The sequence below is a fragment of the Anomalospiza imberbis genome, chromosome 9, assembly GCF_031753505.1.
Source record: "Anomalospiza imberbis isolate Cuckoo-Finch-1a 21T00152 chromosome 9, ASM3175350v1, whole genome shotgun sequence".
Classification (NCBI taxonomy): Eukaryota; Metazoa; Chordata; class Aves; order Passeriformes; family Viduidae; genus Anomalospiza; species Anomalospiza imberbis.
This window is the reverse complement of record NC_089689.1, coordinates 574,636-601,684: the sequence shown is the minus strand read 5'-3', so window position 1 is coordinate 601,684 and position 27,049 is coordinate 574,636. Positions and strand designations below refer to the sequence as shown.

General features: G+C 43.4%; 1 protein-coding gene and 1 long non-coding RNA gene across 6 annotated transcripts in view; one reads left to right on the top strand and one right to left on the bottom strand.

Moving 5' to 3' along the window:
* Nucleotides 1–1,314: 1,314 nt before the first annotated feature.
* LOC137479015 (uncharacterized) overlaps nucleotides 1,315–27,049 on the bottom strand; it is a 59,334-nt gene continuing 33,599 nt past the window's right edge. Inside the window, exons 3-4 of the long non-coding RNA XR_011001935.1 lie at nucleotides 12,584–12,735; nucleotides 1,315–1,612 (exon numbers count right to left, since the gene is read on the bottom strand). This is a non-coding gene — a long non-coding RNA (uncharacterized lncRNA). The remainder of the gene's footprint in view (nucleotides 1,613–12,583; nucleotides 12,736–27,049) is intronic.
* On the top strand, nucleotides 15,239–25,685 carry RGS18 (regulator of G protein signaling 18). 5 transcript variants are annotated; one of them, XM_068199175.1, is made up of 6 exons: nucleotides 15,245–15,661; nucleotides 16,332–16,433; nucleotides 19,479–19,543; nucleotides 20,572–20,738; nucleotides 22,944–23,227; nucleotides 24,012–25,685. In XM_068199175.1, exons 1-5 carry the CDS (start codon nucleotides 15,543–15,545, stop codon nucleotides 23,196–23,198), a joined length of 708 nt encoding a protein of 235 aa, XP_068055276.1. In that variant the 5' UTR covers nucleotides 15,245–15,542; the 3' UTR covers nucleotides 23,199–23,227; nucleotides 24,012–25,685. The 5 variants fall into 5 exon arrangements, with proteins under 5 accessions (XP_068055280.1, XP_068055281.1, XP_068055276.1 ...); XM_068199177.1 differs by having other exon boundaries at nucleotides 15,248–15,661; nucleotides 19,482–19,543; XM_068199179.1 differs by lacking the exon at nucleotides 16,332–16,433 and having other exon boundaries at nucleotides 15,239–15,661.

The following is a 27,049-nucleotide window of genomic DNA, read 5'->3' as shown; positions in this document are numbered from 1 at the left end:
GTAAAGTGATCATGTTGTTCCCCTTTCCGTTGACTGAATCCTCCAAGTAATGAGATAACCGTGACACAAACCAAAGCACCGGAGGACAATTAGAGAATACCATGTTAATTTAAGGAAGACATACAAAAATCTTATCAGAGGATGTGAAACAGCAGGATGGAGACACAAGAAGAAATAAAATATATTGACCTGACACACAGGATGTTATGCAGATAAGCCAGAGTGTGAAGAACCCAAACAAAGACGTTCCCAAAACATCAGAAAGTTTGCAAGAATGTTTGAATAATGTATGAAACACATGAACAGGAACGTACCTCAGCAATGTAACCATATAAAGATAACACTGTCGGGATAGGGCATGTTTTTTGACTGTCTGCCAGGAGCACCCCAGCACTTGACTTTTGTCTCTTATTTTATCCCTTAATAAACTTTACAAAAATTCTTTATCTCGAACTCTGTTTTTCACAGTATCACAACAAAACAGTAACAGAATTGGAGCACAAAATCAGGTATTATTATATAAGGACAGGGAAATTATTCCAAGCTGAAAGTCCATCAGATTTTTATCCAGCTATTCTGTGTTCTGCAGCTACTAATGCATTTTCAGTTAACCTGTTTCAGTACTGGTGTAGAAACATGACTATCTCAACCAGCCTCCACTGATGAACTAACTGGCCTAATTATCCAGGGTTTACAATTCAGTGAAGCAAATACTTTGTTTAGCAGCAAGTACATCTGATCAAACCTCTAGGGCTTATCTGGAGACAATCTCACCCTTTCCAATGAGTCCAGAATCCCCAAATATGCAGCCATGGAAGAGCAGCGGTGAACCTAGCATGCACAGAGCTTAGCAGCAGTTTAACTACAGACTGGAAATGAGGAAAAGCATTTTAGAACATGAGCAATCCTGCACAGGGAATGAGGGGAGGGAGAGCAGAGTGTGCCATGCACACAGGCTGCTGAAGGTCAGTGCAGGATGAGTGGATGAGACACAGAAGCTTTCAATCAGCGACACGGCTAAGCAGACAAAATTTTTTCCCAGGAGGTAAAAGGCTACCAGGCTGGGACCATGCTGCCAAGAGCACAGCACAGTGTGCAGAAATGAAGCCTTAACCTGTACATACTGCCCTTCCTGCGACCAATAGCACCGGCTAAACTCTTCAGATTTGAGGCTTATCTGCTTCTCCTAGACTGGACACGTTTGCTTTCCTGGAGGCCCATCAGGAAAAGCAGTGGTGTGTGGTGGGATGTGGGGTCTTGTGATGCCTTGTCTGTGCCATGATCTGACCAGACTGCAGGCGTTTTGGTCACATTCTTCAGTTTTACAACCAGGAATGGCAGTTTTACAACCCAGTTCTGGGAGCAGTGCTCTACCTTATCAGTACAGGTCATTCTTTTAATCCTCACTCTGTTGCTTTTTCCCCATTCTTTACACACACTACAATTCAGGCTTCACTTCAACCTTAGTATTTCTGTTACAAATCTCTTACACACCTACATGTGGGATAATCACAGGGCTTGGCCTCCTTCAGACATTCAGTAAAAGGCTGGAAGATGGATATTGCTCTTCAAGGAGGCTGCAGACTGACTGGAAAGAGTCCAGAGTGCAGACCTAAAAGGTAAGATGGAAGAATGAGAGTTTGCTCAGTCTAGAAGTGGGCAGACCAAAGGGACACAGGGTAATGATACATGAAGTACCTAAACATCACAGCCATAAAAGGCTGCAGTTACAGAGAGGGAGATGATAAACTGTTAGTGTGTCCATGCTGGATAAGGACAAGAAATGTTTGTTCTCAATTACACCAAGTAAGGATTAGATTAGGCAGCAGACAAGATTTTTCCAGACGTAAAATCATGAAGTACTAGACTGGATCACCTGGACAAGGGCTTTTAACACCACATCGAAGAGCTTCCACTAAAAATATAATTTATCTGCCTCTGCCTTGGAGCAAGGTGAAGCTCTAGAGGGTCTTTCTGCATTCTTTCAGAGAGGGTTTATGGGGAGATGGTAGAACAGGAGTTTAAAGTTCAGCTTTGGTCTCCACATTTGTGCAGATTTGTGGCTGAATGTTGGGGCTGTGGCATGTCCTCATCCTAATGATCCCACCTGGCTGCCTCAGGGACAAACACCCAGCTCTTGCTGAATAGCACAGACCCACTGGCTCTGTACAATCCTGACCTTCCCATTCTTCCCAAGCTTTGTTACCCTTTGATGACTGCCATAAGCCAAGCTAAGCTGCATAATCAATAAAAAAGTTGTTTTTTTTGTTTGTTTGGTTTTTTTTTTTAAGCGAAATGGATTTCCACCTACTCTGCAACCCTGGGGAAAAAGGAAGTTGAATTTCTGGCTGGAGACAGCAGTTCACAGTGACCAGTCTCAAGGGAAAAGATGATATCAGTGTTTCTGAGTTTCCAGTTAATTGTGTTTACTGAAGAATACATAGTATTAGAGTGCCTTGAGCTTTGGCCAAGTCTGTAGAAGTAAATAAAGACAATTCCAGCCTAATGTTAGAAAATTGACCCTTGGATTATTTCTGAGCTCACTTCTTCCAAGAGCCAGAATAAACCCTGATGTGTATATGATATATGAAATGAGAAGCACCAGAGTCATACTTTATAATTTCAGCAAAGAAATGAGTTTGCTGTAGGGAGAAGGCACCTCTCCTCCAGGTGACAGGCCAAAGACAGAGCAGTCCTTTCCTCGCAGGGCTTGTCTGGTGACCCCTCCTGCAGCTCAGCAGACTTCCAGTGACCTTCTCAGGAGGATGTACTGTAAAATGTGCTGTGTAAGGAGGCAGCAGAAGGGGAGATGCTGCCCAAAGGGAGACAAGGCAGGAGCTGAGGATGACCCCAGCACTGGCTGTGTCCTCACTGAGAGCAGCATCCCACAGCAGCTGAGCAAAGCAGGTTACACATGGCCATCCACAGCCCTAGGATAGATCAGAGAAGGGGACATTTAGAAAGGCCTAGCAGGAGATGGGGCTGGAGACAAACCAACCTACAACAGAGCTTGAGACCTGAGTTTAAATGGAGCTCCTGGTCCATGAGCAGAGTATGTGGGTGGGAGCCCAGGTGGGGATGGTTGGGGCAGCTAAGACCCATCAGTGCCCTCAGGGGCTCTGATACACTGCTCCCACATGGGCAGAGCCATCTCTGCCCTCCCATGAGGAGCTGTGCTCTGCCCAGAGGCCATGGCAAGCATCAGGCGCTGGCCGGTTCCTCTCTGATCCTTTACAGCAACTCTTCCCCCTGGCCAGCTGTGCCAAACAGGGTCCTGCTGACTCCTCCTATGCTTTATGAGCACACCTTGCAGATTGCTCGCAGCAACCCCAACACGGCCATTTCTGCCCAGTAGAGCCCCATTAGCCAGCAACTCTCTCCTTGGTCTTTAATGATTCAAACCACAAAACCATTTGTCATGCTACATCTTCTTTCCCAGTGAGTAAAAGTCAATTAGTGTTTTCAACTTTGCTCTGAAACAGCCTGGCTCCCTCCTGCTTCTTTATGCTACCAGGAAACCATCCACAATAATGACTTCCTCGGATGTCTAGTGCTGTGTTGCAGTGAATTACAAGCTCTCTAAAGTTCCCTCCCCAAACACCTTACACGGAAGCCATGTTTTGTCGCCAGAAATTCCACAATGAATTGGGTTTTGAACCTGTCATATGGCTGCTTTTTAAATTTTAATCTTTATGGTCAAGAAAAGAAATACGATTTTGGCTTCCAGATCTTATTTCCCAATTCAAACACGTAAATCTTAATCCTGCCTTAAGAGAGGAATAAACTTGAAAAACAAATGCTCCAGAAGATCTGCAGAGTCAAAGCATGCAGGAGTCCTGTGGCTGTCAGTGAACTCTGGTGGCCTGCTGTCATCCCAGGGCCCTGGCTAGCACCTGGTCAAACAGCCCAGGCTCCCTGTGAGTGGCTGGCTGCAGCCCACAGGGGCTTCAAACAAGGGGCTCTGCAGAAGCAAATCAGCTCCAAACACAAGCTCAGAGTCTCTTGTATTTGTCAGTGTTAGGATGTAATAAGGCATTAAAACTTGACTGGCACATGATAATTGTATTAGAGCTGCAAGGGTTTTAAAGTTAAAAGACAGTAATGTTCCTGAAATGAAAAATTCAAAACTAGTGTTTTCTATCATATTGATATTTTGATTCGAAGGAATAGCCATTAATCAGAGCTAATTGAAATTAAATAAGATTTTTAAAATTAAATTATTTAATTGCCTGGCCATTTTTAATTAAAGAAAGCAGTTCAATTACTAAATAAAATCAGATGTGCTTAGGTTCATTGCTGGTCAGCAATGAGTTTATACTTCTGCCTAAATTTCATAGAATTATGGAATGGTTTGGGTTGGAAAGTTTGTCATGCCACCCTCTCGAGAGCAGCAGATTCACAGCAGGTGAGTGGCATCCCTGAGCTTCTTGACTGAAGTCTTTTACCCCACCAACAAGCCAGCATCCTCCCTTCCACATTGTGGAAGAGCTGTGAATGTCCTTCTATTTCCAAATATCCCCTCTTGGGCAGTTTGTAGTTTATCTTCTGCCTCAGAAAGCCCACACAATAATTCCTGCTCTGTAGCTAATCGATAGCCAGAGATGTGGGCTGGCCTTTGAGTCCATGGCATCCCTTCTGGCACCTCCTGGGGCAAATTCCCTGCAGTGCCAGGCTCCTGGTACTCTGCTGAGTGTGCTCCCTGGCATCCATGTCTCCTGGCTGGATGGGTCTTGCCCTGGGAAACAGCACCTGGGGCACAAAGCAGAGCCTGAGTCACTTTTAGGGAGAGCAGCCACTGTTCAGATGGGGCCGAGCATGTGTGCAGTGAAGTGTTTGGGAGGGTTTTGCTCATCTCTGATTCAGCCTTGAAAGCAGCTGGCAAAAGTCACCAGGCCTGGCTTCAGGCCCAGCTCACACAATTAGAAAAGTATTAGCTGAACTTAATAGGAAAATCAACATTAAGCAGATAGGAGCTGGTACAGTTGTTAAAGACTATGTAGTGTTTTTCCCTGGCAGAAGCCCAGGCTAATGGAGGGCTTCCAGCACCCAGAGCAGCCTCCAAATGAAGGCTTAATTGGCTTCTGAAGCCACTCATATAATTACAAACACTTTTAATGAAGTATGAAAAATACAAGAGCCTGGGACTGGGACATGGAGGGAAGAAATCACCTCACTCATTTCAGAAAACAAAGCAACGCTGCTTTACCTTCTTCCTTACATTGAAATCTTCCCAGCTCCTGCCTGGCCAGCAGACACCTGTCAGGTGCTAATTTCCAGGACAGTGCTAAGACCGAGGAAAAATCTAACACAAGACAAAACTTCTGCTTTCTCCTGGCTGTGGGGGACACCCCTCCAGGTCCCCCATCCCCGGGTGTGGGGTGGACACTGGGATGGATTTCGACTGCCCACTGCTGGTGTGCACAGCATAGCCCCGCCTGCAGCAACACAGCTGATCTGGCAGAGGATTTATTGTTTGATTCTGCTGTAACTTCAGCTAAAGGGCCTCCCTGATTCCTGTTCAACAGCTGCTCCCTGGAACACAAGCCTCTGCCCATTACTCAGGCACACCAGCAGCATCTATAGCCTTTGGTTCAGCCAGAGCAACGGCTGAACCTTGCCAAACCAGGGAGCTGTGGCCCCTGGAACATGTGTCCCAGAGCAAACTGGTGGAGAGCCCAAGGTACAGCTCCACAGTTCCTATGGTGCGTCGAGGCAAAGATCAAGGGGGTTTGTGTTGGTCTATGATTTTCTGGTTTGCTGGGGCAATTTGTTGTCTTGTTTGTTTTCAGGAAGACTCTCAAGTCTTACTGACAGAGTAACCGAGGTCTGGAAGGGAGTCAGAACTCATCTGGTCCAACACTCACAAAGAGCAAGGAGAGATAGGACACCCTATATCCTTTCTATAGATCAGCTGCCACCTGGTCCCACCAAAAGGAAACTTCAATCAGGAATGTTAGGAAGGATCCACAGGCAGTTCAAGTTCAATCAAGAAGTCTTCCTTCCTGTATGTACGAGCAAAGCAGCTGTACCAGCACCACACCCAGCCTTGCCCAATTAGTCATGCCATCATCCCAGATAATTAGGATACTTGGAGCTTTGCATGGCCACAGGAATATTGCTCATTCTTTCAGTATCAGTTCAGATCACACTGCAGACTTCACCTTATATTTTATCCCAGTGTTTATCAGGGTCAGGAGTTGTGTGTGTCCACCATCCACACTTCTGTTGCCAAAGCTCACAGCTGCTAATGCAGGGAGAGGAAAAATTCAGGAGAAAAATTCCAATAGTATCATAAGGAATGCGAAGGGATGGCACAGGGACTACCAGGGCTGCCTGAAGGGCAGCAAGGAGGCAGCAGTCAGCTGTGTGCCTGCCATAGGGTAGATAAACATCACTGAGCATTGTTTTGGTGCAGGCTGGTTTTCACCACACATCCTGTAGGGTTTGAAGGCTCATGGCCCTACACACATCTTGGCCTTCCCTCTTGGACCCTGTGTCCCTCTCTTCAGAGAGCTCTGGTGCTCATTTCTCATGTGCCAACACACACCCTACACAGTGTCCATACAAAGCCACTGAGTCACTCAGACCAGGAATGAGAGACAGGAAATTTCCATCCTCTCCAAGAAACTGATTTTGGCTGGACTTACTCAGCCTCCTGTCACTGCTGTGGCATTCATGTGCAGTTACACACTGAGATGGACACTGGTCACTGGACCACAATTTTTTTCATATGACTAACACGGTTTGCTAGCAAATTCTGTCCAAGAATTCTAGCCCTGCACAGGCCAGACTATGTCAAGAAGGTCTGCAGGATAATGTCACACATAGCATTTTTGATCTTAGACGGCACCAGCCAATCTACTGAAGCAGGCTGTATTCAAGAAAGGGAGAGCATCCACTCCCACCCAGGAAGATGGTGATTAACAGCTACAGTTTCCCTGGCACAACCTGGACACAGCCCCAAAGCAATGACTTTTTCCTTGGCTTTGCTGGGTTTTGCTTTAACAGCTAAAATGCTAACATTTGATCAAATCACACTTGGCTAGACCAAGACCTGTCATGAGCTTAACCGCCCTCAAGTGATGATAAGCAGAAAGTGCAGATCAATAAGGCACCTGAAGAGGAGCACGTTTTGCAGCAGCTGGAGTGAGACTTCAGAGAGGCTTACTTGTGCACAGGAGGCTTTCCCTCATATGTCCTAGGCATAAGCCCAGGATTTTGCTTTGAAGTGTCTGCTCTGGCTCTGCCCCTAGGGCTTGCTGGGGTTCCCTGTTTTCAGCTCTGCTCAGATAAACATCACACCAACTAAATGAGTGCAGCATGGCAACCACTGGGGCAAAGCAGTGACAAATGATCCTTCAGAAGCCAGAAAATCACCCCAGGTCCCAGCCCACCTGTTTTTTTTTTACAGCTGAGATGATGCGGGTTCCTGCAGTCACTCAGCTGCCAGATAATGACTACATGTGCAAATATCAAGAGAACAGTTGTGTCTTTGGCCACGTCTGCACAGCCCTGCCACAAAAGTAACAGAAACAGAAAAAAAACAGGGCCTGTGCCATCAACACAAATGGAGATTTGTTATTGATGGGCCAGTCACTGGAAGAGGGTGACCAGGACAGCAGTGCATGATCACTCAGCTCTGGATACTGGAGATCCACCAGAAGCGAGCAGGTGATAAGGGCATCCAGGTCCTTCTCAGCAGGAACAGAAGGGTTCTCTGATACAGAAGATCTTTAAACTGAGAGTTGATGGTCTGAGTTTGCACAGTCATGAGGGCCAACTCTTTTGCCCCCCAGGCAGCTAACAAGGATCTTCACATCACGACACAGGTCTGGGATGAGTTGGTGTGAACCAGGCAGCGAAACTGCAGGTACAAGGGCAGTCTGAAAGGGGGTTGGAGCCAGGTGGCATCCAGCCTCTCCTCCCAGGCTATTTGTGATAGGACCAAAGTTTTAAGCTGTGCCAGGGGAGGTTTAGATTGTATATTAGGAAGAAGTCCTTCACATAGAAGATGATTAGACACTGGAATGGTCCTGGGAGGTGGCGGAGTCACCGCCCCAGAGGTGTTTAAGGACTGGACACGGCCCTCAGTGCCATGGTCTGGATGACAACGTGTTGTTGGGTCAGAGCTTGGAGTCGCTGATCTCAGAGGTCTTTTCCAACCAAACTGATTCTGTGATTCTGTGTGACTTAGCAGGGATCTGCTGGAGGTGTGGAACGGACACATGGGGGTACCAAAGCTGCTCTTTCTGCTGGCTGCCGGTCTGACCCTGCTCCCAGAGCTCTGAACCTCGGGGGAAACCTTGACAAGGCAAGCTGTGGCTAAACTACCTCTAGAGAAGAAACAGAGCACGCTAATGAAAGGGAGGAGGGTAGGAGGGCCGGGAGGAGCTGTGCCCAGGGCGACACTGGGAGCTGTAGTCCTGCGCCCTCCATGGCTGCACCCCAGCCTGTGCCCTGTGCTGGAAATCAGGCTCTTTGTTTCCTGGAAAACACCAAACAACTGACTCCTTTCACCAGGGAAGCACCTGGGAAGAATAAAAAGATCAGACTATTGCACTGATTATTTCTTAGTCCTTAAGAAAGGCTGCTCTGTTCATTGCTGCTGAACCAAGCCCCCCTCACCAGCGTGAGCTGGGGAGGATGGAAGGTACCAGAAGCAGGGGGATGCAGCACACAGCTCTTTTGGGTTTGACTGGAGAACGTGCGGGATGTTGATTCCCAGGCAGAGGTGTTCATGTCCTCTTTTTGCGGGGGAGAAAGGACATGTCAGAACTTTTCCAACAGAGGGAGCACCGGGACAGCCGTGGCTACTGTCAGCCACCAGCTGAAGTGCCTTATTTTGGTGCTGGAAGGGCTGGATGCCCATATATCCATCCTCTGGACAACATGTATCAACACTGTCAGGATGAGACAGGAATTTGATAATCAGAAAGCAAACGCTTTAAACTTGGAGATCATTCTGAATTGAAAAAAAAAATACTTAGCCTCAGTGAAAATCTCTAAATTAGGATTTGAAAGGCGCTTGTGGATCAAGTAAAGCAAAGGGACTCCTGATCTACAGACCTTCCCTAGGAATTGCAAAAAATGGCTTGTGGTCACTGCAAACTGGAATGGAAATTGTTTCATACATGCCACAAGGACGCATTTCAGATCAACAGTCTGTCCTCAGGCAATCTAGGCTGATCAGCAACAGATGAAGTGCAACATTTGTATTAGATTTGGTGACCACAGCAATATCAAACTTATTAAAGATTCATGTTTATCCAATTGACAGCATAAGCTAATAAATGATCACCTGTTTTCACTCAACAGAGAAACTAGAATAGCTCCCTTCCTAGTGTGCATACTGAAACTGCAAATATCACGCTTCCTCTGTTTTGAGGAAGCATTTTTGGCAAGCTTTGCAAAACTTATTTTTGTGATTCTAGTTATTCTAGCGGTGGCAGAAAAACACAGAGGAGAAAGACAGGAGCAGCAGATTTGGCCTGATGATAATCTGGTGTGAAAACCAGAGGTCACCAAGGACAACTCGTGCAAAAGCTAAGAAGTGTATCAACAAACTCACAATAATCATGAAGCATGCCATGACTCAGGCTAAAAGCCTGAAAAATTCAAGGAATGGATCGTGCCCAAATGGCAAGGTCTTTTGTCATGGTAATAACAGCACAGGGTGACAGTGAGGAATTCACAAAATCCATCCGGCTGCCCAGCAGAATGAAGGATGGGTTCAATTGTTTCTGCTGTTGCTGCTCACATCTGCTGGGTCCCAAAATGTCTCAGATCTTTGCCAGATCACATAGTCTCCAACACAACACTGCAAACAAATCCAATAAGATTTCTTGCACGACTAGAATTAAACACTCACACAAGGACTTTACTAGAGCAAAGCCTTGTCTCTGCTATGCCTGAAGCTTCCCTGAAGGCTCTCTAGGATTCACAGCCCTCAGCCTCTCACTGTGTTAGGTAACCAGCAAGTTTTCTTGAGGGTTCCTGCAAATCTGAAAAAACTGAACGGCAGTTGTGGGAAAGCTGGTACTCTGATGCCTGGTGACAGAAGGCTTTTGTTGGAAATTCTGGTATTAGCGAAGAGGATGAGAGACTATGACTGACTGGTAAAGGCTGACAAGGAATATCCCTGCCTCAAAGCCAAACTCTTCATTAGATTTCTCAGTTTGGGAGCAGGAAAAGAAAACTACAACTGTAAAACTTCCATAATCTAGGAAATAAAACTGTCCCAGCTTACATTTTAGAATATAGCTTTGTTCAATCCTCAAAAATCAGTTGAACCTTCCTGGAAAATTTCTCAGTCGTTCTGAAGATTGCACTGAAATGTGATGTAACATTATTATTTTTACCTAATTTTCATGATGAACGTCTTTAGGTAATTACTGAAGAGAAAGATCAGAGGACATGTAGCTTTTATATCTTCAGATGCTGTCTTCCTGTGACAGACTTTGAAAACAATATATTTACATATTCATATGGAAATTTAGCTATATATTTTCAAGTTTTTTGGGTACCAATTTTTTACTGCTCTGATGGGAAATCCACCATACCACTTTGTAAGCCCTTGGACTATTTGCCTCAGCTAAATCAGGACACAAAACCAAAGTGTTATCAGGAAGAAGTAACAATAAAATATAATAAAATATAACCTGAAAAAAAAATACTGCAGAATCACTGTGGAGGTTTGACAATGCCTGCCCTGGTAGCTCAGCCTGGGCTGCAGCATCCCGAAATATTCCTGATACTCTGACTGGAAAAGCAGAGTAAGGATATGCCTGGCATTAAGCATGTTGGCTCTGCTTAAACCACCCAGTGGTTCAGCGATAGCAGACTCAGTCCTGATGCAACATGGATTTTATTCCCTTGTGTTGTGTAGGGAGTCTGATATTACGGTTAATAGTCAGTGGATTAGGAGTCACAGTCCTCTTGTGCATGACCAAGCAACAGTCCCACACCTTTCCCAGAAGGACCAGAAAACTCTCAGCCCAATACCTGCCACCGTTTGCTCCATTGCCGTGGGTTGATAAAATCTGTCTTTCAAAAAAAAAAAAAAAAAACCTAAAAAAAAACCCCAAGATAAAGTTGTCATGTGAAGAGACATATTAAATATAATATAATATAATAATTAATATATAATATAATATAATAATTATAACATAATATAATATAATATAATAATTATAATATAATATAATATAATATAATATAATATAATAATTATAATATAATATAATATAATATAATATATAATAATAAATCCAGTAGTGCAGAACTCCAGTAGGAGGGATACTTTGGGCAGGATTTAGAGAACATTCCCGCCTTCAGCATTTCCGGTGAATAGCACAATGAACAAACCACATTTTAAAAGAGGCCTGTGAGTGTGGAAGGGGAGCCTTTCCCGAAGCTGGTCATTAACACGCCGTTGTCTGATGAGCACTGATGTCAGAGCTGGCTGCAAACACCGCGGGGCTCAGCCGAGGAAACCACTGCCTGAAGATTAATGGTGACAGTGATGTATGTCACTTGTAAACAGCACTAATCAGAGATGCCGGCCGGGAACCGCGGGCCAGGCAGGAAATGAATACAGCTGAGAACTCTGCAGACTCACTTTCTTATTCTGACCTTTCAAAAGACCAAATAAATTAATTCTGTTTAGCGCGGATGTAAACACTTTCCCCGGCAGAAGTTCTGATGAAGCTACAAAGACTCCCAAGCCTGCGTCACGCTTCAGTTTTCATCAGGGATGGCTTAAAAAATCCTGTAGCGATGCCTGGCTAGCAGACCCCAAAAGCAAAGTGCTATGTTCCTGTTGTCAGTGCTTCATATCTGAAACAACGCAATTTTGTTTCCTTCCTTTTAAGCAGCAGCAACAAAGGAGAAAAACACGTTTTTCATGGTGAGCTGTGTGCAGGCATCGCAATGATTCTCCTTATGTAACTGAAGAATCCCACACACCAACCCCCTCCCCTGAGATGCATCTTTTAAGGGCACCACTAAACAAATTCCCTGAATTAGTGGACAGCAAGATCCTCTACTCGACATTTCCAATACAACTCTTTTCCTTCTGGATTTGCTTCGTGGGGAAGAGATAAAAAAAAAACAACCATAACTTGGATCATATTATTATTAAATTTCACGTCCAATTATGGTTTCCAATGAGGAATAAACGACATAAATATTGAGGAGTGATAAATTGGTCAGAAGTGATTGAAGAGCAGAATTATTAATTAAAACCAAATTAGTTCAAAACACATAATTTTAATTTTCAAGTCTTCAAATGTCTTTACATGAAAACAAAATATGGAAATTAATGTTTTCAGCCCATGCTCTTCAGTGAAGTTTCTTTCCATGCTTATTTTTTCCTGTAAGAAGAAACAGTGAAAGCACTATTGTTTTTGGTTTTTTGTTTTTCTTCTCATAAATATTGCTTCCCTTCAGCAGAAACCTATCCCAACAAAAGCCATACCGGTAAGATTGGATTTGAATAAGAACAGTACTGGAGCCTGGCTGTGGAGGAGCCTGGGCAGTGCCAGAACGTGAGAATGGAAATGGAGGAGACAAAGTTTGCATTTACCTGGGAAGTAAGGAAAACAGCTTTGGAGAGAGATGCTGTGGGATTACTGACAAAGGAGGATTTCCCATTGTGCTCCAGCTCTTTGTGCTTAGCTGAACTGGGGCTGCACTTCTATTCAGCTGGTCTGAAAGCCTGAATCTCTCAGAGACTCCCTGTAAAAAAGAAACACGACATTCTCAGTGTACAATACAATGGCCTTGTTGCTAACACTATCAGTCAGTATTTCTTTCACGGAGGACAGCTACTGTGTCTGTACAAATAAAGCATGACCTGATCATCAGCTGTGACAGGAACTTATCAAACACCAACAGAAGCCAGCGCAGACACTTTTCAGCCAAAGAACAGGAAGGACCAAAGGATCAGGACATCACCTCATCATCCTGCACTTTATGCTCTATTAAATTTTACTTTTGTGTCACATGAAGATTGTTATGAAAATACATTTAGTATTCATCTAACCACTGAAAAATTTATTTCTGTAAGTAATAGAACATTAACTCAATATTGTTCTCACATTTCAGAGAGAATCTTGATTTGAGGGCTTAAAAATCAGTAGCCTCTTTCCCAACAGATTTGTGAATATATTTCAGTGGTTAGAGAAACGGTTGGGAAACAGGACATTTAGTTCTCATCACAAATTTTTTTTGAGCTTTCTAGATCTCTAGTCATGTCATCAACATAATATTCTGGGTCTGCTTTATCTGGTTTTAAAATCATTTACTCATTTTCCTGTATCGTCATCTTGCAGCACCCAAAATGGCCCAGAAGCCTTTATAGGGTCATTAATACTGTTGTATAACTACTATAGCTTACCATGCGAAACAGGGATGCTCCAGCAGCAGTGCTGACAAAACACAGACTGACTTGGAGGCAATTTGGCTACTTCATGGCCTAGATTTAGTATAAGCTTTCTATTAATGGGGGGCAGGGGGAAGTGTGGGTGAGTGGGGGAAAGATTGTTTGTGATTATTCCCCCCATCTCCACACTCCTCCAGATTTCCAAGTGAATTCTCAGGAGGTGCACAGCACACTGCTGCAGTCAGGACTGACACAAGTGCTTGTAGTGTAGTACAAGAATAATTCAATCATCTAAGGCATAAACCCCATTTAGGGTCATGGAAGAGTGAGTTGGACAGGCCCTTCAGACCATGCCTGGTGGGTGCTAAAAGAGGGGACACGGCTGCTCATCCCCATCTAGAAGCTGCCTGGCACTGTCACCCCTCATAATTCACTTCTGAATTATATTCCATGCTCCAAATCTTTCTTAAATCAGCTTAGATGGACTGTGGAGGCTACAATTACAAATATTTTCTGGGAGATGAAATCAGCAGGTAACAAAATTATGGCAGACGAGCACAGACAGTATTTTATACACATAACAGGTAAAAAAAAGCTCATGTGACCAACACTCTTGCAGAAAAGTGAAATAAAATAATGCAATCTCTATTTATTTACTTATCTGTAAAAGGCAGAATAAATTATTAAACACAGCTGTGGTTAAAGCCAATTTAAAATATGCATGATATGATGAATAAGCCTTCTCTGAAATTGAAAATTAGATTTAAACTGTAACCCTGCTTCCTAAAGTCCCTTGTGTTACAAAAGGCAGCTGTGCACTGTTTCTCATTCAGTCTGATTTTAAAATTTGCATCACACATCTGGCCCATGAGAATTTTTCAGTTAACTCTTAAAAAAATCATGACAGATTGCATCTTATTCTTCTTTTAATGTTTCACAAATTTGGATTCCTAGGAGAGTTGGGGTTTTTTTATTTCTTTTGAATATTAGTATCTTCCATTCCCATCCTCCCCAGCTCCATAAGAAAAATGGCCCAGTGGAACTCTCACCAGAAGTACCCATGTAAATAAAACACAACAAAATTATGGGAGGTAATGAGGTCACATCTTCTTCTTGAAGCTCAGTGTCCTACCTGAGAAATCAAAATCAGACACTGCCATTAAAAACATGAGAACTATTCAATTCTTAATCAATTAACTACTGCAGTAATTTAAACCCCTTCCAGTGCCTCATTCAGCTAACACTGAAGATGTTCCTTTGTTAAATGTATTGTTCCTATAACACCTCCAACAGAAACTGAATTTAAACCCAAGAAACTTAACTGACATCAGACTTGTATGTGAAGAGATAACTTGTGCTGATGAACCTCAAAGATTAATACATTTTTACCTTATGCAAAATGAAATGAGAAGTTTTGGGTTATTTAGTAACAAAATAAAATTTAAAAAAACACATATTTTTTTTTTTTCTGAACTAAAGACCTTCTATCCTGGGTGGGAGATTGCGAGTAAGAATAAATCCATAGACAGAGAAGTGAAAGAGGGAGCAAGTAGTGGACAAACAGGAAAATAGAAGTGGGTGGCTGTAATTTCTGAAGAATGGTGCAAAAATTAACATATCTGCTTGCAAAATGATTGATCAGCCAAAGCTTGGAGGACATGCTGAGAAACTCTGAGTTTGAAGTCAGGGTGTTGTGGACATGGCACTGAGGCTGCAGAGAGCAGGGGATGGGGCGCCTCTGGGAGCTGAAGAGAAGGCTGTATGTTACTTCATGCGACGTTACTATCAGTAAGGTTAATTTTAGAAGCCCAGGGCATCTACAGATGTGTGGGAGCACGGGCTGGTGTCACCCTACCCTGAGCAGGAGCTGAGCTGTGCGGAGCAGCCACCGCTTTGGGCTGTGGCTTGCAGTGTGAGCCCTGCGGAGCTGCAGTGTCATTTCCCCAAGTGACGAGGGCACAACCAGAGCTGCCCTTAGAGCCTGGCGTGGGCACAGCTGCAGTGGCCAGTGCAGAGCCACCTCCTGCCACCGCCTCCTCTGGACACAGGGCTGGGGCTGGCCAGGGCAGTGCAGGCTGCTGCAGCATGTGAGAGCCGGAGCCAGCACGTACCGGGGGTGAGGGAGCAAAGGGAACCTTGCCGGAAGCTTTTCTAGAGGAAGATGGAGAACCCACTTCTTTTATTCCCCCAACTCAACATTTCTGCTTCAAAGGATAAACCCTATTACAAACTCATGAAATCGGCGATTAAGGAAGAGCCACACAAGGCGAGCAAGCCTGGGTAAGTGTCCAGGTCATGCCGACCCTCTGCGTGTTCTGTTTACATGGAGGATTCTTCTAGCATAGTTTGTGGGGGTGAATTTAGGGCACAGCTAATTTCATTTTTGACATATATATAAGAACTCATGAACTGCAATCCTAGAAATTGTATATGTAAAATAGTAACTCTTTAAGAAAAGTTATCTCAACTCTTGTTCTTTTTTGAAGACAAGAAACAAACCAATTTAATGATCTAAAAATACTAAGAAAGAGAGGTTGCAAGAAGTTCTGAGAAATGCTTCTCTAAAGCCTGAATATGATTCGGGAAAGCTTTTTTCAAAAATTTCAAATGACAGGAAGTAATACTTCCTTTTTTCTTTGTGAAACATTAAAAGTAGAAGAGGCTGAGCCAACTGTTTATGTTCTCTAATGGGAAGTTTGGCCCCTTTTCTTTAAAATAAATTAAAGGATGCTGAAAATGAAAGGATTTCCATTTTTCTTTACCACTGCAAAATTTGTGCTAAGCTATGAAGAAAAAAACAGTAATGTGAATAATATATGTAGGAGAAGTAACACCAACATTACTGTAAGTGAAAATAGGGAGCTCTGTAATGCAAAAGCAGAGAATGCTTGAGAGGGAAAAACCAACTTTCTACAATGTTTCTTGAAAAGCTGCTCCAATTCTGTCATAGAGCTAAGCAGAAGAGAAATAGGCTGAGCCTGCTCCTGCAGAAACCTGAATTCCATGAAGGTGATCATCTTGGCAAACCTGGAAACTTGACAAAAGCAGCAAGGTAAACATTGTAAAAGACTGGGTTGGTCGGGGATTCCTTCCAAGAAGCACCTGTGTGACTCAGGATGTCTCCTGTACCCATGTGTGTGCATTCAGACTGGGCAGAGGAATACTTTGAAAATTTATCAGTGTAACCCAAGCATGCAAACACTACAGAATTTCCTGGTATGCATCGAGGTAATCAGCAGTGTTTTAACACCACTCGGTCCCCATACACTTGCAGAGAGGTTTTAACCTTGTGCCAGCAGCCTTGGTATGAGTCCACTGACTGTACAGAGCAATAATCCACTCAGAAATGCAGCTGGCAGGAAAATCATACAACTCCTGGCAAAGCAGGTTTTCCAAAGACTTCTGTGATGTACAAATGCCATAGCTGTGTTAAATAGTGAATGCAGAGTTCCTCAGTAACTGCAGTAATTTGTTGAACATTCTTGTCTCCAAAATTCATACACTCTGGTAGTATTGTCCCTAGTATTTACCATAAAGATGCAGGGCACATTCTTGGGTTTACTGACTTCCATAAGAGTTTAATTCCTCACTTCAATGGAGTACCAAGATGTCACTGCTATATTAAGAACTGCATTTGTAGGTCCTGACTGAGAAGAAGGAATATATAGAATTCTACAACACTGTGGCCTAAAAAAAGTATCAGCACTTTCTTTCCATCACAAATCACTCGAGAACACTTCAGTTTCAGAGCTTTCCATAGCCTTTTCTCTTGTTCCAACAGTTCCCACTTTCAGGACCAAGCTGCCTGCTTTGACCAGAGCTGCTTCTACAAGCCATTTAATGTGCTAATTAATGAGCACGTAGTAGAGGTCACCTAAGGGCCCTCTGAAACTCTGCTTCCAGAACCCGTGGAAAAGTGGCTGGGGAGGGGGTATCTAAACACTCCCACAGGTGCATCTGAGTAACTGGGCCATGTTTATTGCTCACATTTTGAGATATCCTGGTTGCAAACACATAAAACCATTCTAAGATTGCATCTGTAAAGAGAAAGCAGAGGCAGACAGTGCTGGGTGGCTCATATATCCCAGATATTTAATACAAAGTACAGCCATTCACTGCATTCTTACAATCTGTCAGACAGCACTTTCAGAGCAGTACCAATTCTCTGAAGAATTTCCCCCTTTTAACATCACTTCCTCATTCAGCCAGCTGTCTTTTACCATGTTACTCTCAGCTGGTGCTTGACTAAAAGAGATTTGACTGTTCTTGTATGCAAGAGAAACTTGCAGATTTTTGCTGGTCTTATATTTGGATTAAAGTGACAATTATATTTGTCAAAAATGGAAAACAAACAAATGTACTCTTTTTCAAATAATAAAGTGAGATAATAGATTGAAATTTATTAAGTGATTTACTTAGCTTTTATGATTTCCATTTTTCACACAGAGTTACTAAAATAAGTAGAAGGAGATTTTAATAAAACACTGCAGATGGAAATTGGGGTGATAGTAGAAAAGTTAATTAATCTGTTCATTTAAAAGCTATTTTTTAGTTTAAAATGTTTATCCATTAGTTTAAAATAGTTTCTTCCCATATTTAGAAAGTGGCAAAGCTGAACAAATCTTGGTTTCTGTCTATTATTGCACAAGCTCACTGCTGCACTCATGTGTTGGGGGTCTGTGAGGCTCTCGGGATGTAGCAGATACTGAAGGAAAACCAGAAACTCACAGTAGGAGTTTCCAAACCCAGCAAAGATCCTCTCCAGCATTTCATGCCTTTGTGAACTGAGTATTTGGTCAGAAGTCATAAGGCTCTATCTTTCACTATGACCAAAATAATTCCTGTAGGTACAGGAACCTGCAGTTGACAGAGTTCACTGTACTTACTGTAATTCTCATAACTAATGAATGCTGTAAGGGAGTGAGGTCTCATTTTCCCTGACTCCAGAATCCCCCTGCTTTCCTGAATTTAATTTCTCCAGCCTTTGTACCTCTCCTCACAAACTCTTTTCTTCTCCCTAGTTAAAATTTTCATTCCTGCAAGAAATTACTTCAGCTATGAAACATGTGACACCTATTAAAATTAAAAAAAAATAAACCCAAAGACACCTCCTTTCGAGTTTTGTGCAAACCCATAGTCATTACTGGCTTAAATTCCTTACCAAAGAGATTGGAATTTCCTTTCATCTAATCTTCACGTGCCTCCTGCCTGCCAAGGGAGCCCAAATTGTGTAAATCAGGAAATAGAACAGCAAGCCTTGATGAGGAAGTGGGATCATATTCCAGAAACATTCGGTCCATAAGACGTTGATCTGATCAACTAGTCCCAGACCAATCACTTACTGATACTTTCAGTGTCCTGTGATTTGTTCTGGAATGAAAATGGTTCTAAACATTCATATCCAGAAAGCAACTGATAAAAATTGCTTTCTACCCCCCCGCCCCTTTCCTTTGCTGTTTCCTAGGGCAGATTTTTCGAAATCAAACACGTGCAACTTGACATACTTGATGAAGACTATGAGGAGTTTTATAAAAGAGGCACAGTGTATCAGAATAACATGGCATTTGAAATGTTTGTGGTAAACAAACCAGACTACACGTACTATTGCCCTGTAAAACAGACACCTAAACCATATTGCTACAGTTTTGTCTTCAGGCTACAGAATTCTGCATATTTCATTAAAAGCAGACTGTGGTAACAGCCTCAGAGTGAGCATAGTCAAAACTACATCTCTGCATGACTATCTCAAGTTTAAATAGCTGAAAAGACCTGCTTCCCTTATGAGTTCTACCATGCTACACGGTCTCAATTCCCTTAAAGATTACTAGGACAACACAAATACCACAGCGAAAAGCCTCTGCTCTGATGTTTTTACAAAAAGAGAAAAGAATATTACTCTGCAGGAAAAAAATGTCAAGAAAGAGTTAAAGCAAATGTTCATGAAGCCCCTAAGAGAATGATCTCACTTAGTGAGATGATCTAGTCAAAGGCTTTGTGGAACAGTCCAGAGCCACAATGGTGACAGATGATGTGTGTTACACAGCCTCCTAAATGCATAGTATGAACAATTCTTCAAAACTCCTTTCTGTTTCTTAAGCAGTGTGTCTCCTGAAGAAGCAGTGAAATGGGGAGAGTCTTTTGACAAACTGCTTTCTGAGAAAGGTCAGTAGTTTTTTTTTTTCTCTCCATGCAGACTGCTAGGATGGAAAATTGATGGCAAAGGATGGTAAATTATAAAATCCAGTTATGTCCTTGAATAGACATGCCAGTTACCTAAACTAGGTATGATGGGTCATTTATGGCAGCATTCTTGCTCTCCTTGTCTTCTTTGGCTATAGCTTGCTGTCAACTTGTGAAAATAGTTTAAAATCATTTTTGTGTTTGGTGTTTTATTGAACAAAGTAGTATAGCAGAGAGCAAAGAATCCCTTCAGTAAACAGGAACATTTAATCTTAATATTGCTCAAATATTCCTGACTCCATATGCTCCATGTACTTCAGAAAAAACTTTGTCGCTCCCAACACTTTGTTCCTAAGCCAGTGACTGGATCCAAGCTGGCCATCATTTGAGAGGCCCTGCTGCTCCCATAGTTATCAAATGCACATATGTTCCTGCCTTCATTTTGGAGGGCCACACGTGTGTTTCAGCTACAGTGCTGGACACTGTGGGCTTTTCAAATCTGTTCCTTGAACAGTTCACATCCACACAATTGCATTACTTCCACAGATGAAGTATGCTTGGGAAAGAAAATATCCTCAGCATAACAACAGCAGGATAAAGCAAATTATAGAGATGCAGAAAGCCATCCATTTTAAATTGCTGCTGAAGAGTAGTTTACTTATGAGCAAAGATTCAAATAGTCTTTTGATCAACCTGTACTGATACTCAGCTGGAATAAAGTCCACCACTTCCACATGCTCCCGCGTGTTTTGCTTAATGTTTTTTCTAAATTTATGAGATCTTGGTAGCATTTTTTTACTGATGCTGAGAATTCTGTAAGGAGAGTTGCAGAATCATAATGGAGAAACTGCATTTACTTTAAAACATTTATGTATTTTATGGTAGTTATCTGTAATGTGTTATCCCAAGGGAGCAAAACATATTTTACTACCTTGCACAGGCTCTTTGAAAGAGTAACTCTCTGATAAGGATATATATTTTTTAATGCAATTCAACTTTCCCTTTTGTAGCTGGGCTGGATGCCTTCACAAAGTTTCTGAAAACTGAGTTCAGTGAAGAGAATATTGAATTCTGGATAGCCTGTGAGGATTACAAGAAAAGTAAAAGTGCACATGAACTTCTGCCAAAAGCCAAGACCATTTTTGAAACATTCATACAGAAAGATGCTCCAAAAGAGGTAAAGACCTTCCTCATTATACACAGTGTTTGATTGACACAACTGCATCTGGTGAAACTTTCTTTTAAGAAGTGCATGCAAAGAAGCAGCTTTGAGAGCTAATCCTGCAGTCTCCTGACATAAGAAGACTTTCATAAAAGTTAAAACTCTGGAAGGAGCATGGACTTGTCTTGATTGACTCCATCTCCCTTTTCCACCCTTCCACCTCCAATTGTATATCCTTGGTGTGTTACTGTCAGTACAAAACGATGTTGGTATGACAATCTTCACCAACACTAAGGCCTTTTTTTAGTATCCTAAGAATGAAAAAAGTTTTCATATTTCCAACTTCTTTATTTTACTGAAGTGTGTTAGGAAGGGTTCATAAACAAACAAAAGAAATAATTTTTTGCCTGCCCTAAAAAGGAGATGAACAGGTTGGGAGATCATCAGCCTTTCAGTGAAATCACAAGCAGCCTCTTTAACAGGTCTTTTTGACTTACAGTTTCCTGTAATTCTATCACATTTGAGCAGATCAAATATGTCATTTGCCAGTATCTGTATTTTTCATTTGCCAGAATAGCAGAAGTTAAACACTAACTTCTTCTTCCTTGTAATGAGGGTGAAAAAGGTGTAATTCTCATTTTAGTGAAAGGATTGCAAAGTGGTGCCGTTTCCACCTGCAATTCCCATAGACTGCATTAGGATTTAGATCTGCTTTTCCTAGGAAATGCCTACTTTTAAGGACTTATGTCCCTTTCCATTCCTTTCCCTGCTGTGTGCCTTTGGTGAGAAGCAGCCCTGGACAGGTAACAAGTGCTGACACTGTCAATGCTTGACACTGATGGAAGCAAAGAGATGAGCAGGAGAAAGCTGAGGAGAGGACAGAGCAGGGAAGTCACAGTAACATAACAATTTCATTCTCTGCCATACTTGAGTTTGGTGCAGGCAGTGTGGGTGCTGTGGTTCACCTTGGACACTTGGCTGTGGTGTGACTTCCTCCCTTGGGTTCAGCTGAGACCACACAGCTCTGGAGCTTGCACATCTCCTCTGACTCCTTGTCCAGCAGAACTTCTACACACAAGTTTCTGAACCTACAGTTTGATGGGATCATAAAATTTTGGATGAGTGGACCCTTCTCTGATCACTAATTACCCTTCAGCTCTTAGGTCTAGACTATTTGTTCCAACTAGTTGTATGGAAATGACAGGTGCCTCTCAGGGAGGAAAAGAAAAACATTATAAAAGTTGCTTTTTGATTGGGTCAACAATTAATTTTTTAAGTAATTTTGATATGCTTTCCCAATCTAAAGCCTCCAGAGACCCATTTAAATGAAAAAAAAAAGAAAAATTAGAATTTTCTCACCTTCCTACTACCCAAACTACACAGAAACCAGAAATTTTAACTATTCACAAATGTCATCTCATTAGAACAAGTTCTACTTTAATCCTACGTGAGAGCAGGGGAGATCTGTAATAGTCCAGTATTGCAAAGCTGGGAAGCTGTGACTATAAAGCAATCACTGTTAGAAAGTTACTTTTAGTCAAATATCAGAGTTTTTCTTCTGTTTCCCCAGTTTTCCATGGTACCAATGATATATTTGTGGAGACTTTTCTTAGAGCCACCACTGAAGGTGAACACACCAATTCTGTGATCTTGTTGTATGGGGGATTCAAGGTCCTTCTGAGGCCTTGAGAGGCTACTAGAACAGAGGCTGGACAGAGTTAAAGGAATAAAGTAGGTATTGATTAAAAGACCTTCAAAGGATACACCTTGGGCAGTACAAGAGCCCGGCTGTGGTTACACCCAAGATGGATGGCATGTCATGAGTTTTCACCCTTTTATAAGTTTTGGTCCATTTCCATCTTGGGGTTCATTGTCCAATTCCAGCTCCAGGTGATGCAGTCCCATCCTCCCAGTCTGCTCTCCTCAATTCCCTGTTGTTTGCACTTTTTGGGCTGAAGCTGCAGTGGTGTCCTTGGTTCTGGGGCTGGAAAAGGATTGTTTTGTGTGACTGAGCTGTGAGGAGAACTCACCAACACTTTATATGCAGTTCAGTGTTATTAACTAATGCAGTATAGAATCTGGAAAATATGAAAGCTTAAACTTAAGGCTTCACTCTTATCAGAAAAGTCTTTTCCCAGTGTACCGTATCAGTGCTCTAGATAATAACACTGGATATGCCTGATCATACATGAAACAAATATCCTTTTCCTCGTCCTCCAGGTGAATCTGGACTTTCATACCAAGGAAGTCACAAGCCAGAGCGTGGGGCAGCCCCTGCGCAGCACCTTCGACGCGGCGCAGAGCACGGTGTACCGGCTGATGGAGCAGGACAGCTACCCCCGCTTCCTGAGATCCGCTCCCTACCTGGGCCTGCTGCAGGGCCGGCTCCCAGCCCGGGCCCCGCTGCGCCGCCGCTCCCGCTCCTTCACCGTCAGCGACTTCCAGGGTGTGCGGCCGGACCTCACCATGTGGTGACAACCGAGCTCAGCCCCCCTCAACCCCGAGTGTCACCGTGCGGTGACAACCGAGCTCAGTCCTCCTCAACCCCGAGTGTCACCGTGTGGTGACAACCGAGCTCAGCCCCCCTCAACCCCGAGTGTCACCGTGCGGTGACAACCGAGCTCAGCCCTCCTCAACCCCGAGTGTCACCGTGCGGTGACAACCGAGCTCAGCCCTCCTCAACCCCGAGTGTCACCGTGCGGTGACAACCGAGCTCAGTCCTCCTCAACCCCGAGTGTCACCGTGCGGTGACAACCGAGCTCAGCCCCCCTCAACCCCGAGTGTCACCGTGCAGTGACAACCGAGCTCAGCCCTCCTCAACCCCGAGTGTCACCATGCAGTGACAACCGAGCTCAGCCCTCCTCAACCCCGAGTGTCACCGTGAGGTGACAACCGAGCTCAGCCCCCCTCAACCCCGAGTGTCACCGTGTGGTGACAACCGAGCTCAGCCCCCCTCAACCCCGAGTGTCACCGTGCGGTGACAACCGAGCTCAGCCCCCCCTCAACCCCGAGTGTCACCGTGTGGTGACAACCGAGCTCAGCCCCCCTCAACCCCGAGTGTCACCGTGCGGTGACAAGGGAGCTCAGCCCTCCTCAACCCCGAGTTTCACCGTGCAGTGACAACCGAGCTCAGCCCTCCTCAACCCCGAGTGTCACCATGCGGTGACAAGGGAGCTCAGCCCTCCTCAACCCCGAGTGTCACCGTGAGGTGACAACCGAGCTCAGCCCCCCTCAACCCCGAGTGTCACCGTGCGGTGACAACCGAGCTCAGCCCCCCTCAACCCCGAGTGTCACCGTGTGGTGACAACCGAGCTCAGCCCTCCTCAACCCCGAGTGTCACCATGCGGTGACAAGGGAGCTCAGCCCTCCTCAACCCCGAGTGTCACCGTGAGGTGACAACCGAGCTCAGCCCTCCTCAACCCCGAGTGTCACCATGCGGTGACAAGGGAGCTCAGCCCTCCTCAACCCCGAGTGTCACCGTGCAGTGACAACCGAGCTCAGCCCCCCTCAACCCCGAGTGTCACCGTGCGGTGACAACCGAGCTCAGCCCCCCTCAACCCCGAGTGTCACCGTGCGGTGACAACCGAGCTCAGCCCCCCTCAACCCTGAGTGTCACCGTGCGGTGACAACCGAGCTCAGCCCTCCTCAACCCCAGCTCCCGCAGCAACCCAGGTGTGTTTTAAACCCCAAACCCTCAGCAGGTGTAACAAAGTGGTGAAGCGAAAGAAAATTCACTTAGACCAGGTCAGAGTTCAGGAGCAGAATCTCACTTTCATAGAAGAGTAGGTGACGTATTGGCAAGTCATAGCATGCACAGTTTTCATACGGGATTTTTTTTTTTTTTGTTAAACTCAGGCAAAAGCTGTGATCAGATTTGGGATCTACTTAAAAATGTCTTATATAGTGCCATTTGATATTACCCAACACGTATCCTAGGCCTGTATAATTTAGGCCAGAGTTTCATCACAATTAGAATCTCTGTATCCAGTCTTTGCACACATTTATGTTTTTGCAATATTTCCTACTCTAAGCACACAGAATTTGTGGTGTTTTCTCATACCGTAAAACACACAGGAACATTATTAGGTACAATGCAAAGTTACATTAATTTTAACTAAAGACACTGCATAATTAAATCTATAATTAACATGTAGCCATTGCCTATTTTAAGAGGAACGTAAAAATACCTATTTAATTTTTGGGGGTACATTTTTCTTATTCCACATGTCTGTTGTCTATTTCTAAGTTATGATGTATATATTAGCTTTGGCATCAAATACATGTATTCTATTTTTTTTACAACTAAATGAGCAGCAGCAAAGGGACAAGAATGCTATTTTAACACAATGTGTATCCTTAAATACCAGCTGATGTCTATGTATATAAATGTAAAATATTTCTACTTTTATTTATAAATAGTCATGGTATACCAGCTTTGTTACTAAACTTTGTGCTAATTTTTTTTCTGCCTTTTGTTTTGAAAATGTATCTGAAAATTAACAGCTCTTGGACTCAGGCAGAGCAACTTTCAGTTCCATTGGTCATTAATATCCTCTCTATATGTTATAGAAGAGGAAGGAGAAATATTTTTTATTTCTTTACTATGAAAGACAGACATATTCTTTTATAGACAGCACACAGTCATTCTGTCCTTTTCTTTCACAGCTGATGCAGACATACCTTGAAGTTTGGAGCAGTTCTTAAAATCTTAAACATTGGTTCAGTTTAGGAAGGGGCTGCAGGATTTATCTGTAACTATGACTTGTATATTATGTTGTTTCTTGTGGAATTTAAGCTTTCTCCGTTTCCCTCCGCTTTCCGTAAGTGGTGAAGGACAAGAGGTGCAGTTCCTGAGGATGGGACTTTGTGTTCATTTTTAATTTGGGGTGTATATGAACTGCTGGATCTGCAGGTTTCCCTGTCTGCTTTGTTAACTTCCAATAAATCTGATCTGCTTAAAGAGTTGTCAGGATTTGATTTATCATTAGTATGTTGATGAAGAAGATGTGAAGACTTCACCTAGGGTTCAAATCTAGCTGTAATCACTGCCACATTAATCAAATTGTTACTGTGCACAGAGATCCAAACTCACCTGGAAATGCTGCTGAGCCACAGTGACCCAGGGGCCATCTCCAAGCTCTTACCTTTACCTGGGGAACACAGAGGAAACACATTTGTAATGATGATCCCTGCTGGTTTATTCATCATTGTCCCCTGATCTCAAAACACCAGGCACAGGCTCTTTCTGACAGTGAAAGCAGTCAGGACCTGGGCAAAGGGGTTTTTTCACTGAAAGAATGGTCAGGCACTGGAATGAGCTGCCCAGGGAGGCGGTGGGGTCATGGTCTCTGGAAGAATTCAAGAGGCCTCTGGCTGTGGTGCTCGGGACTACAGCTTAGGGGTGACTGTGGTTGGGGAAGGTTAATGGTTGGACTAGATCTTGAAGGCCTCTTCCAGCCTTGGGGATTCTGTGATGAGGGAGTCTCTACTATCACCAACAGTGTCTGAGTGCCAGTTCTCAGATATTTAAAATATGCATGTTCCTGTGTCGTGTACTAGGATCTGTGTTGGAGGAAGGGAACAGATTTGAGAACAGCCCCACCTGAGTGTTGGCACTGGGCTTGTTGCCACACAGACGCAGAACCTGCACACTTGCAGCTAAATTCTGCCCTGGTGTGATTATGTTCCTTCATATCAGTGGAGAATCCATATATTGGATGGATTGCCATGAAGGAAAGAAATGAAAAAAATACATACATTTAATACTGTTCCAAATCCAACCAAATTACAAATATAGTACCCTGAGTAAGACTTTTTCTTGTTAGCAAAATCCCAACTGCTAGTCAGAAGGGTCTGTGATGCTAAATAGAAGTCAGCAAGTGCCCTTTATTTCATTTCACAGACACATGGAAAATTTTGCTTATCTCCAGGGAGGCCTTCCTCAAACCCATCAGTCTGTGGTACTGACAATGCTAGTCCCTCTTATGAGTTTTATAATGAAAACAAACAAATAAGATATTCCTGGTAGCTATTTATGCGTGTGTGTTTTCCAAAGATAATTATGAACCCTAGCTGAATTTACAGCAGACTAATGCCATGGGAAATACTGTAAAAAGAAAGTCAAGATAAAGTCAGAGAAAGGAAGGCAAAGGACACAAAGATAAACCAAAAGAACATAATTATCTGGCAAAGGTTTTTTTTTTTTCTAGAAGAGGCTCTTTTTAGTGAGGGAAAATGAGCACTCTACTATTTAGTGCTGTGCTGCAGTCCTGAAGATGAACTAGGTATGGATTTAGCACAAGTTTGTGATGCTGTTCCAGGATTGA

Bases quoted from the DNA above. Each gene is read 5' to 3' on its own strand.
- RGS18 (XM_068199175.1), top strand. From the start codon at position 15,543: ATGGAGAACCCACTTCTTTTATTCCCCCAACTCAACATTTCTGCTTCA. The intron at 16,434-19,478 runs GTAAACATTGTA...CTGTTTCTTAAG, and splicing joins AACTTGACAAAAGCAGCAAG to CAGTGTGTCTCCTGAAGAAG. The intron at 19,544-20,571 runs GTCAGTAGTTTT...TCCCTTTTGTAG, and splicing joins CAAACTGCTTTCTGAGAAAG to CTGGGCTGGATGCCTTCACA.